The sequence below is a fragment of the Drosophila subobscura genome, chromosome E (assembly GCF_008121235.1).
Source record: "Drosophila subobscura isolate 14011-0131.10 chromosome E, UCBerk_Dsub_1.0, whole genome shotgun sequence".
Taxonomy (NCBI): domain Eukaryota; kingdom Metazoa; phylum Arthropoda; class Insecta; order Diptera; family Drosophilidae; genus Drosophila; species Drosophila subobscura.
Window position 1 is genome coordinate 3,796,786 of NC_048531.1, and position 12,783 is coordinate 3,809,568.

At 48.7% G+C, this 12,783-nt stretch overlaps 1 protein-coding gene across 2 annotated transcripts; it reads right to left on the reverse strand.

Moving 5' to 3' along the window:
• Nucleotides 1-1,567: 1,567 nt before the first annotated feature.
• Nucleotides 1,568-6,193, reverse strand: LOC117891275 (organic cation transporter protein). Of its 2 annotated transcripts, none has more exons than XM_034796652.1 (4): nt 6,154-6,193; nt 2,934-3,377; nt 2,729-2,872; nt 1,568-2,673 (listed from the first exon to the last, which is right to left on the reverse strand). In XM_034796652.1, exons 2-4 carry the CDS (start codon nt 3,359-3,361, stop codon nt 1,701-1,703), a joined length of 1,545 nt encoding a protein of 514 aa, XP_034652543.1. In that variant the 5' UTR covers nt 3,362-3,377; nt 6,154-6,193; the 3' UTR covers nt 1,568-1,700. The 2 variants fall into 2 exon arrangements, with proteins under 2 accessions (XP_034652543.1, XP_034652542.1); XM_034796651.1 differs by lacking the exon at nt 6,154-6,193 and adding an exon at nt 4,498-4,634.
• Between the last annotated feature and the right edge of the window lie 6,590 nt (nt 6,194-12,783).

The window sequence follows — 12,783 nt, forward strand, 5'->3', positions numbered from 1 at the left end:
TTTGGCTAATCCTCAAAGCTCTACGACTGCCTGACATAACCATTTGGTCATAAGTAAAATGGTTAGTTATCAGCTGTGGCAAACGGACACTTTCACTCTCTTAGTTTGTGTTGCTGGCTAATTAATGTGCCACGAGCAGCAAAGGAGCAACAGGAGAAAGGAGTCAGTGTTGGGGCAGTGTTCCTGTCAGCTTCGGTGTCGCAGTTTTTCGCATTTTGGATGCTGAAACGATTTATTTGTATGGTGCGTCTCTACAAATTGTTTGGGCTGTGAAGGAGGAGGATCATGAGCAGGAGCAGTGCCCAATGAATAATTAACAGGGCACAACATGTAAGCGCGGCACTTGTAATTCATTAAACAACAGCGAACAGCCAACATCCACAGGAGGGGCAGCGGCATCGTTGAGCTGCAAAAATGTCTGGTAATTATCACTAAGACGCGCCGCCGCTGATTAAGTATGCGACGCCGGCAGCGGCAGTCGTCGGGGTCTTCAGTTGGTGGCAGGGCAGGGCAGGCAACTGCGGGGCAGACAACTCCTCGAATTCTGACAGTTTTCGTACGTCTGACATGACAAGCTGCCAAGCGCTGAAGACGCTAAAAACTCGCCCCAGTCCGCAGCCGATCTGGACTCCGACTCCGAGTCGTAGTCCGTGTCAGAGTCCAGAGTCCGAATCTGATTGAGTGAGCCGCCGGCTTCACTGAGCTGCAACTGCAACAGCAAGAGCCACAGCCAGTGCAGCAGCTTCAGGCTGAGTGGCGATGGTACATCGAAGGATGAGTGCCGCTGCTTGTAGCCAAGTGTCCGACTGGTCGAGTGGCGACTCTGGTCTGGCCTGACATTTGACTGGGAGTCAGTGGACAGGCAAACTGACCGCGAGTGTTGCATATAAATGAGGCGTGCCCAATGTTGACAATGAATATTAACCTTGAGTGCCTTTTTCAGCCATTTCTCAGCCGGTTTTCTCGCTCGCTCTCTTGTCAAGGTCAGCTCCAGAGCTGCAGGCAGTTGTAGATGGTGTGATGAGATGCTGCCCGATAATTGTTATGGACAGCAGCGCAGAAGTGACCTAATGCAACGGCATCGAATGACATTCCAGGCGACTTACAATAAAGGTTTACTCAACGTTGAAATTCAGGAAAGTTTTGGCTGGCTATCGATGGACTCTCACATGCAAAGTTCCCATTTAGCTGCCATTACCTTTTGGCCGAAAATTGCAACCACGACATTAAAAATAAAAGAGGCAAACGCCAGTCAGTTGCAGTGGAGATCGCATTAACCAGTCGCCAGTCGCCAGTTGGCAGTTGGCAGTGTCATGGAGTACCCCGAATTCGGGCTGCTAACCCAGTTTTAATAATCACGAAATGGAAGTTATTTTACGGTAATTACCTTTTGCATTTTGCTAGATTTTTCAATTTTTTGTTGCTGTTGCTTTTGGTTTTGTTTTGTTTTGGCCAAACACGAAAGGAGGCTTGGAGGTGTCTCTGGCTCTGTGGACTGGGGATTGGGGATTTTGGAATTGGGAACTGGGACTGGGTCTTGGGACTGCACTTAACTCTGACTGACATATCAAGCTGCACAAATCTTTAATTCAAATGAAATTTATTAATTTTTGAGCGCGGTTAATGGCGCAAGTTGGTCCAGTCGGGTATTTCGGTTTGAGATTTTTGTTTGTTGTTTGCACTGAGAGAATGGCAGGGAACTAGGACTGTGCCTTGGGCGACTTGCGGCCAAAGGATTCGCCATCCTCCAGTGTCTCCGGCAGCGGCATGCCACGCGTCTCCGGCAAGAAGATTGTGCCCAGCATGGCCAGCACGGAGAAGACACCAAAGACGAGCGGCGTAATCCAAGCGCCATAGGAATCCAACTCACAGATCATGGGCGCAAGGAGGCCGCCAATGCGGCCCACCATTGAGCACAGGCCCATGCCGTTCGATCGCACCACGGTGGGGAAGAGCTCAGCGCCGTACAGGTATACGTTCGGGAAGGTAATGGATGCCCCGAACAGGCCCAATGTGGCGCACATCACCTGCACCAACTGGGTGGACTTGTACAGGAAGACGAGCAGCAGCAGCCCGCAGGCACTCAGTCCATTGGACAGCATCATGGTCATCTTGCGGCCCAAGTACTTGGTCAACACAACGCAGAGCAGGGTGCCGGGTATGCCCAGGAGAGCGGCGATCAGCACGTTCAGGAAGATGTCTCCGCCCAGCTTGGCAATGTACTGGGCCGTGCCGTAGTAGACCATGCAGACGACCAGCCAATCGTTGGCCATGCAGATGGTCTTCAGGCGCATGTACGGGGTGCGGAAGAGATCGACGACGTTGCCCTTCTTCGTTGGCTGGCGACTGGCCAGCACCTGGTGCGCGGCCTCCATTTCCTGCTTGATGGTGTCGGTCGGAGCTCGATTGTGCCGGGCAATGCGCTCCAGCACCTTGACGCTCTTGTCCACGCGGCCCGTGGTGAAGAGCCAGCGCGGTGACTCCGGCACCAGCCAGATGTAGATCACAAATATCACCGAGAAGATCGTCACGCTGAACTGGAACCAGCGCCACTCGCGTATGTAAAAGGCGAACAGCGACAGCGAGGCGTGGCCAATGTTGAACGGAATCTGATAGAGGATGCCAATGAGCTCCCGCTTCTTGGGTCCAATGATCTCCATGAGCAGCACAAAGCTAAAGTGGGTAAGGCTTGAGGCTAGAAAAGGCTTAAGCGAAGTCAAAAACCCACCTGACAGTCATGGTGCCGCCGGTGGCGACGGCCACCAGAAACCGGAACAAGCAGTAGAACCAAAAGTACGGCGAAGCGCAGACAATTAGTCCGGTGAACAGCTGCATAAAGCAGCACAAAAGAAACGCCGGACGTCGGCCCCAACTGTAAACGAAAGAGGTTCGATTAGCAAATCGATAAGCGCTTGCCCTTTGTGATTACTCACCGATCTGCTATCATGCCAAAGGACATGCCACCGATCATGATGCCCAGCATGACGATGGACTGGGAGAGGCTGGCCAGCGATTGCTTGTCGCAGGTGAGATTCCACTCCGTGATGATGGTCGTCTTGAAGACTGTCGTGTTGAACTCTGTCTGGTTGCAGTCCTTGCTGCACGCGTCCGTCACATTGGGCGTGAGGCACTTGAGGGGCGTGGGGGCGGCAAGGAATATGTGGGCGAGGGTGTGCCACCCAGTGCCGAATTTACACAGCACGACGATGAAGAAAAAGAAGAGCTGGTAGCGACGAAAGTCACCGATCTGTGAGATGATCGGATCCTTCACCTTCTCCACCGGACGCGGCTCATATTTGGGTTTTGGCTGCGCAGCAGCAGCTGCTGCTGGTGGCGGGGGCTCCTTGGGTTCCTTCGCCATCGCAGAATAAGTGTCTCTAAGGAAAAGAAAAATAAGTTGTGATTTAGGAAATTGGATTCGTTTTCTGACTGTGTAGGCCAGCAAGCTACGTTGGCAACTAACTCGAACCAGGGGGAGAGGGGAGAGTTGGTTTGTCGTTGGAGGCAGGGCAGACTTTCTCAAATATTTGTCCGGCTCTCTAGCACAAATTGGACATATCGAGCGTTGCTGGACGTGGACCGCAGACTGGCGTGAAAATATTACTGGGTGCCCCCCAGTAGATGGCGAGATCGGATCGGATGGCGGGTAACCGCTTAACCGCTTAACCGGTTTGCCGAGAGCGAGCGAATGGCTTGGAGCACTCCACTGGAGCACCAGAGAAGCGGATCACTGGGGCAGCAGCAGCCTCTAACCCAAGTGACAAGTGGAAGGAACAGAGCGGCAAAGAGGAGAGCCGCCAAGTGGCATTTAGAAAATAGGAGTAATCTCTGCCTCGTCTTCAGCTAAAGCTGCAGCTCCAGCTCCAGCTCCATTGCCAATTGTCAGCAAAAGGCCAGGCCAAACTTTTACTCTTTAAGTAGGTAAATGAAGTCGGTTGCTTCATTAATTGGTGGAAGGTGCGCCCCGGGACCAGGGCAGATACTCGGATCTAGCTGGCAGATTAAGCCATTGTCTGCTGGCAGATAGCGGCACCGCAACCCAGAGTCCCAGCTAACCATTTCGATGGCTTAATTAAGGAAACGCTGAGCCACAGCCAGTGAAAGTTGCACAGAGAGGGAGAGAGAGAGAGAGAGAGAAAGAGAGTTTAAATACTGAGATTTGTCGCCAGATCGACACAACAAGTTCCCACGGCAACGGCAACCTGTCTGGCCACCAGAGAGAGAGAAGTCTCTCTTTGCGCAATCATCAGCTGGCTGGCTGGCTGGCTGACTGGCTGGCAAAATGTCACAACAATTGCAAATAAATTATATATGCAAATTGGATGCCCAATCAATGAACCAAACCATACGACGGCCAACAGCACGCTCTCTGCATTATAATGTGATCGCAACATGATCGATCGCAGCCGAAAAATGTACACACAAAATCGAATAAAAATGTTTGTAAAAAATAATCAAATCTCTGGAGATCATGCAGCAACCAATATAAATACTCACTTCGATCTGTGGAGTCTGTCTGCTATTCCCTTTCGTTTGTTGTGTAAATGTTCCAATTGTTTGGGGGCTTGCCACACGTTAGATGTCTGGAGAGATTTGTTATGGCACGGAGCCACGTCTGGACAGCCTCAGTGTCTCACAATCAATGAGTGGGGAGCAGCAGCTACTAAACACTAAACACTCGTCAAGTGTACTTTAGTCTTGCCTGATAAGGCAGGCGAAAAGTGATAATCGCTAAGTTACGAGTGTGCCACAACAGATTCCCCGACTCACACATAGATGCGCGTAGATGAAGCTGTGAAATTTTCCTACACTGCCGGGGGTTATTATCTTATCGGATAGATACATCTCTGTTGAGTATTTATTTTTGGCTATTTTCGCAGCTACTGTCACGATCATTTGGGTAAACAACGGCACACAAACAAGTATCGATGTTCGAGCACGGCACAGAAATTAGAATCAGTCCCACACCCAACACCTAAGCACACGACTGACCATCAGTCGTTCATCATTTGAGCACGCGTTTGGCAGATGCGTGGATAAACATTCGACTCGATACGGGAAAACAAAAACAAAGCAACGCGGAGATGTGAATGATTTGAACTAGGAACTATGGATAATGTTCTTGGGAATGGCACAAACCAAAGACCAGTTCTAATCAGTTTCAACTCTACTTCCATGGTTACTAGTCACTGATGTGCAGCTCTTCGCCATAGAATCACAACCTAAAATAAGTCCCCATGGCTTTTGGCGGAAGCCAGCGAAGAGATTTTATCTGTGAAATAGAGCCAAATACCATCAGAAGCATGACAGGTAAATCCCACTAAATTGGTGCATTTAAAATGCACATTTTAATATTCACTCTGACAAGTGGCAGGCCTAAGCCGATTTCAGTGCCACTCCTGAACGTTGGGCTAGGTCGAGTGGGGTATTTACGGTTCTAGCATGCTCCAATTAGCACACAAAAGGATTACAGGGCAAAATGCCCAAAAATGTGCTGCAATGCCAAAAAATGTTTTGGGACAGCTTTTTGCGGCTTTTCTGCTGTAATTGCGGGCCACCGTCCAGCAGAGTGGATGTCGAGGCTCGAGTGGAAGCCAGTTTTGTAGCTGTGGCATTGAATATCCACTTTGGTAGTGGGGGGGCGCGGGGCCAAAACAAATCAAGCAACGAGCATTTAATTTCAACTGCTCTTGGGTTCGCCTCTCCACATGCTCCTCCATGCTGCACAATCACAATATTTTATAGGTTTGGCCATAAAGAAATTCATAAAGCGAACAGCAGCCACAGCAGCCCGCAACTTGGCCAATTCATACGAACATTGCCAACTCAGCGCTCACATATTTCACTTTTATGCGCTGCCACGCCCCTTTCGACTCGTAGTAAATTGACAAATGCAGCAAAGGCCAAGAGCGGCAGAGCGGCAGAGCGGCAGCGTCTGTGAAATGTCTTTGCCACTATTTAAGGTCGGTTATGTGGCACAGACCGAAGAAGAGGGAGCGAGCAGCCAGGAGTGGAAATGAAAAAGCGCACCAAAAACTATGAGCAACGCTTAGCGAAATAAAAATGCTTGTAATATGTAGTTAAAACCCAAGTAAGAACATGTCTAGCTGGCAGTACACGACTAGAAGTTACCCTGGGAATGGAGTTACTTACTCTGAATATCCTTTGAGCACTGATACGACACACCCGGCAAACGGTTTGCTTTCAACTGAAACAAAATCAAATGGTCCGACGATCTACTACCCCTAAGACAGGTGCAAAATACCTTCAACTACCTGCTGAACTATCCAGCCATCTACCTGTCAAGGTCTTCCAACTGTAAGTGGGTAAATGCCGACAGCAGTTTGCTTCCAGGGTATGCGGCTAGAAACAAAGCGCCGCGTCAACGCTTTTGGCCCTGGTTCTGGCCCTGTCTCTTGGTTGCCTTCTCTAAATCCTCTTTGATTAAGTGCTCAGTCCTTTATGTGGAGATTTTTTAATCGGTTGCCTCGTTCCGCGAGCTGTGGCGGTGTCCGAGGGAGTTGCATGTGACCGACCATGCCCCATAGATTAATCGCTAATCTGTCCCTAGAGGGCGTACTGACATTTTTTAAAAAAGTGCCCACAGATCAGCGGAGTAGAAATGGAAGACGCAGCTAAGGATGCTGCCTCATCCCAGTGCATCTTTAGAGATTTTTCTCTTTAGTTTTTACTTCTGTTTCCATTCCCATCTCTCAGACTCGAACTCGAACTCGCATTCGCACCTCGTTTTTGTCTGGCGTTGCCCTTTTTGGCTTTATAAATAAATTAATAAATTTAAAGCCAGCATTAATTATTGTGCTTGGCAGATTAATGTTTTAATTTCGCTAGTCAGAGTACGAGTACGAGTCAGAGCTCTCTGCCTAGTCCTGGCCTCGATTAATTTATGCGCGCCCCGTTTTTCCAGCGCAATTTGTGCGCCATTTTTGAGTAATTTCTGCTGGAACCGCCGGAATGCCGCCTCGGGCAACTGAAATTGTTAATTTCAAAATGTAATAAAATGCGACCATATGTTGTAGTTAGCCCTGAACGCTTTTAATTTGCACAGGGACAAACAGGAGATCCGATCCTCCTAATGTGTGTCGCATAAATCAGCGCGTAACAGAGGGGGGCAGAGGGCTCTGTGGCTTCTCTTTTGGATGGTCTCTACTAGTGCGAAATATGATGAGCCAACACTTTTGCAGATTGATGGGGAACAAAGAGGAGCCTATTTTCAAGCTACAATTACAAGCTTACCTTTTTCTTTCTCGCCTATAAGTTTGTTCCTTCAGCCATTTGTGCCACTTGAATGCCTGATGATCACTCTCCGCCCCATTATTGTTAGCTCCCATATATTCCTTCTCATTTATTCGTTGATCATCATACAACTCACATCACGCAGTTGATCTGTCTTTCTGGCTGGAAATTGTGTTGTTAAACGAGGTGCCTGGCGGAGCTTTCTGGCTGCTAGTTTTAGGCCAGTCGATAATCAATTTGTTGGCCTTCGAGGCTGCTCCGCTGTTGCCTGGATCTACGTGCGACGGGCACGCAGTTCGAGGCGTTTAATTTCCGCTTCGCACCCACCGCAGGCTGTCAGTCCGTCAGTCAGCCAGCCTGTGTTGCCGTGGCAGGGCAGCTGTCATAATATCCCGCTGCCAGGATGCCGTTCTCAGGATCAGCAGCAGCAGCATCAGCAGACCATAAGGTAAATACAACCCGTGCTGTGTGGTTCACGGCTTTATGCATAATTAGCTTTCGGCTCGGCAAACTTTGGCTACGTGCTGCAAAAAAATAAAAATGTTTCCAAAACTTTTAATTTATGCCATTGCGAGGGCACACAGCAGCAGCGTCTCTCTCTCTCTCTCTCTCTCTCTGGCAAGAGGTAGTTTACCGTTCGTTCGGTTACAGTTTGCACTGCATATTGCATAAGCAAACACATTTTAATTTGTGGTTGTGTTTACAGGCTGTGTGCTACATGCCACGCCCCAAGTAACACAGCAGCAGCAGGCAGCATGCAGCAGCGGTAGCAGCAATAGTTGCAATAATAAGAACCAGAACCCAGAACAACATCGGCAACACACGCACAACCAACATGCGTGTCTATGTACACCTGTAACCAGACTTTACACTGTGCCACATGCAACGAGTTGCATTTTCACTCCATTAGAATTCCCGAAACCAAACTGAATCTGTTCTGTTTCTAATCAGAGAAATCTCAACCTTTTCGACTAACGTTTACATTTAATATTTCCAATTATCGGTAATTATCGATAAAGTTTCCCCTGTGGCACAGTGCTGCACACGCTTACGCATTCCAGTGTATTATCGCCCGTTCCATATCAGACACAAACATAAATGCAAACAATAATATTTGCTTAAAATTGGCTACAGCCTGGACATGAGGCGGGGGCTACTAACCGACACACGGGGCGAAAGAAATAAAGGGGCAACATGTGTTTTACATGAGCAGGTAGGTGGTGGGCGGGGGGGCTCTGAGGCCCAGGCCGAGGCCGATATTGCTGGCAGCGACATGTTTGCTGTTCAATCAGTCGCTCAGTTCGGGGCTCCTCCTCCACCTCCTCCGCCTTCTCCTCGGCAGACCAAGTGTGGGGCATGCCATTGGACGCATTGTTTACCTTTACCGTTTTGTTTTTCCTGCCAGCGTTGCCCCAACCCTGCATTGCGTATACGCCGCGGCGGCGGCTGTTGTTGCGGCTGACCATTTTGCACCTGACATTTTGAGCTGCTGCTGCTGCTACACTTTATTCAAATGAAGTCGAACGTTTCGTGAGTGTTCCCAGAACTGTGCTCCGTTTCTGTTTACGTGACTGGCGGCCTCAGTGCTCTGCCACACTTGTGTTTGCTTTTGTGTCACAAAAAATGCATCAATATGGCCTCCAAGCAACAAGGCTTGTAGCCAGCATCCAAATGCCAAGGCACCAGCGATGGGAAAACGTAGAAGATGTTGACTCGGAGGCCCATGAAATATGCATTTCCCGTGGGTCTCCTTCCCAGAAACCAAAGGATTTACTGCGGAAATTATAAGCAAAGTCTTAAAGTGATGGTTAAATATGTTAGAGTAGATGTTGATCAACGAGGCTGAGTTGAGTGCATTAGGTGGCAATGGTGTCGCATTTTGCATGCATTTTATGTAAGGATTTAATCCTTTTTTGCCGTGCAAAATGCATTTTAATTGCACACACACGCAGACACACACACATGTGTGCCGAGTGCACTTTAGCATATTTAACAGAGCCACTTGGCTCTGCAATTTTTGCTGGCATTCCCCGGCACTAACTGTGCTCCCTGCTGCCTGTCGCTAGGAGCCGACTCAACTCGACTCTCCTCGGCTGCTGTTAAAATGCACATCATAAATGCATTCATTTGTGACACTTGATGTAATTTGTTAGTGCGGTAATTGCATAAAAGCGCAATGGCCAAACAATCACACACTTAAAAGCCTTTCCGTGCCGGCAAGTTCACGGCGTAGGGCAGTCCGCTGACAGGGGGGGAGGGGCTCTGCCACTGGTTGGCAGATTGGGAGCACTTCCGGTGCATGCGTGTGTGCGAAATCGCATTAAAATTAATGTAATTTACAACAATGACCATTAACTTAAATTAGCGATGAAATGCGCTTTACATGTGCTGCATGGGTGGGGCATGTGGCAAGTGGCATGTGTGGCATGCAGTCACGTGCAGTCGCGTCGCGTCCCGTTGTCGTTGTCGTTGTCTGGTCAGTCAGCAGCCTTTGTTTTCAAACAGGCGCCAAGGAAACAAATCATTTGCACACAGTATCCCCCGTTCGCCTGCCGCCCCCATGCTGCATGCTCCACCCGCGCGTTCCCATGGCCAACAAATTAACGACCATAAAGCGCTTTTCGGCGGCGGGGCTCTGACGTCGCTGAGGGGCTGAGGGCGTGGCGCAATTTACGAGCAGCAACGTTGTCTCCACTGCCGCCCCAAAAATTATAGCGCACATAAATTGTTAAATGCGAAATCCTTTGATTTTAATTACGCCGAGAATTTTTATTGCCAGACATGGAGTCCAGCCCCCACTGGTGGGAGGAAGGAGGGGAACTCCGAATGGAAGTGGGGTTGGGTAACGCTTTTGCCCGCTTCCGGGATGCGTTTTGTGCTACGCGACTCCTTCTGGTCAGAGAGATGATTCTCTTCCTGCCCTTTTGGCTTTACTTTTTCTCATTCTTTCTTCTGCAGCCAGCTAGCCAGGCAAATTAATTTTAATTGTGGTTTGGCTGACGTAATTAATTGCAAGTGTTGGCAAGGGAAAGGGCCGAGGGAAAGGTCGTAGCAAGAAAATGAAACGAAAAGAAATTCATCTACGAAAAATTCCGCTCACTCCCCCTTGATGGTCGCCTATCAAAACAAATCAAATGAAACGCATATTTCTGCTTCAATTAATGGAATTAATTGAAAATTAATGAACTTAATTGTTTATGTGGCTCCCTCGCAATAAAGGAAAAGGAAAACGACAGGCCAGAGGTGTGCTCCGGTGTACACGGGAAATATTCAAAACGGAAATGCCAAATCAAAATCAAAGGCATTTGCCAGGGAGAGAGTAGAAGATACTCGAGGCATTTCCGCTGCTGAAAATTTAATAAAGTCGCCTCCAAGGCGCAAAGACAAAAATGGCCACGCGCCTTTCAACGATTCCCACAGGAATCTCGCTGACTCTCTCCCTCTCTGTCCCTCGCTCTCTCTTGAAGCGTGGGTTGTCGAGGGTTTCCTTTCTTTTTGGTGTCCCAAATCCCCCACCCGAATGGGCGGCATTTTTCAATTTCTTGTGATTTTTAGTAGGGCCCCCCAGAAAAAGACAAAGACTCGACATTTTAACAACGTATTATGGCTAAGCAGGATAATAACACTTGGACTTCCTTTCCTCTCTCTCTACACTTGCAGGAATTCTTATACATACATGTGTGTGTGTGTGTGTGTGTGTGTGGGTAAGCAAGTGCAAACAAAGCTGAAATAAAGATACTTCCGGGCCGTGACCAGTGACAAGCACTTTAGTTGCGGCCAGCGAACAATGCTGAAATTGGAACTTGCGACCTCCCCACACCCCAGATGCCAGACTCCAGTCTGGTGCTGGCTGCCTGGCGGATTTCAAGCCAACTTCTGAAGCCAGAAATAGCTGAAAGTAACCCTAGAAATCGTATAATCGGATGAGCCGCATTTAAGTGTTATTCCCTGCGAATAAACTTTGGATTCTATTCCTCAACTCTTTCAATCTCATAAATAGATTTTTGTTTCATAGTTTGTGTTGTGTTTGCCGCAACTTTTTGGTGCTGCCAAATTCCTTTCGCTTGATTTCGGAAACCTTTCAAATGCATTAAACATGTCCATCGTCCCTTTCTTCCCCGTGTCTCTTGTCTGTTTTTTGTTGTGTTGCTGCTGTTGTTGGTTTTAGCTTGTGTTTTGGCTTTGTTTCGTCGTAAAAGCCATCTTGAGTTCTCCTTTCCGTTTGTTTCAGTTGAGTCTTCTCATTTTTTTTATGAGCTGTCACGAGGACGCAGGACTCTCCTTGCTGGTCAACACTACACAAATTGTTGTGACCGTGGCCCGTGTCCTCTGTGTCCCAGTGTCCCGTGTCCCGTGTCCTTTGTGTGTGATTGTTGTAGTTGCTGTTTGTCATCTTCTTGTATGTTGTTTGCCGTTTTAGTTGCTGTAGATGTTGGCGCTCGTTCATTGTGTTTGCGCCATAAATCGCTTCCGTTTATGTTTTAGAGCCACACAATAGCCAGAGAGCAGCAAAATCAGCAGCAGCAGCAGCAGCAGCAGTCGCAGAATGGGAGTGAGGGAGAGGGGACCCTGAACAGGGACCCGCTGCTGATCACAAGCGTAAACAATAAAGTTTAAAACAACTAAGCAAGATACAAAATGTTCTACGGAATTTCATTTCACATTTCACGACCATCTCCTGTGCCTCTCCCTCCCCCTCCCTCTCTTTCTCTGTGTGTCCGAGGGATGCGAGGGAAGTGCTTGTGTGTATGTCTGTGTGTGCTTTATGGCCATGGCTCGCTTCACGCTCTTGACCATGTGACCAGCTAGCCGTGTCAGTCATTTTGAGCGCCGTTACGCTTTTGTGCCCCCAGAGAAGAGCAAATCTCATCTTTGTGTTTGCCTTGTACATGCCCCCGCTCCCGCTCCCGCTCCTCCATCCCCAGCTCCACACTTATCCTGGCAACTCACATTATCCCTGTACAGGCCATGGTCCCGGACTGCTCGGGACTCTGGCATAAAAATAAGTTAGTCCTGGGCAAACGTCCTGTCCCGGGACACGCAATGGCGCAGCTCATGTTGACTTTTCCTATTTTAAGTCGGTTTATTTCTTTTGTACTTGCTGTAGGTCTCGCTCTCTCTCTGCACCAGCTTTTCCTTTTCCTCTTGCTGTTGTTGGCAAATGCAAAAGTTTTCCACTCGCCTGCCAAGTGGCAGGAGCAGGAGCAGCAGCAGCAACACCAGCAAAATCCATGCAAAGAAAATTGTGCATTGCGTTTGCTTAGCAAAAACGAGAAGGGACGTGTGAGACGCTTCTTACGCGTCACAACTTTTATACCCGGCACTCAGTACTACATCTGCACTTTAGCGGTTATTTGTCAAATTTTGCATTTTTTCTTCATCTGTCATCTACATCAACAACACTGCTCACGCCAACACGCTCCTTTAGCTCGCCACCCTCCCCTATAGACACACACTGCAGAGGCAGCGGCAGAGGCAGCGGCAGAGATGTGTCAGGGGGAGAGGCCATAAACAGCGCGAAGCAGAGTG

Coding starts and splice junctions, on each gene's coding strand:
- LOC117891275 (XM_034796652.1), bottom strand. CDS start 3,361: ATGGCGAAGGAACCCAAGGAGCCCCCGCCACCAGCAGCAGCTGCTGCT. Junction 2,873..2,933: donor TTTGGCATGATAGCAGATCG/GTGAGTAATCAC, acceptor TTTCGTTTACAG/TTGGGGCCGACGTCCGGCGT. Junction 2,674..2,728: donor GGCGGCACCATGACTGTCAG/GTGGGTTTTTGA, acceptor TACCCACTTTAG/CTTTGTGCTGCTCATGGAGA.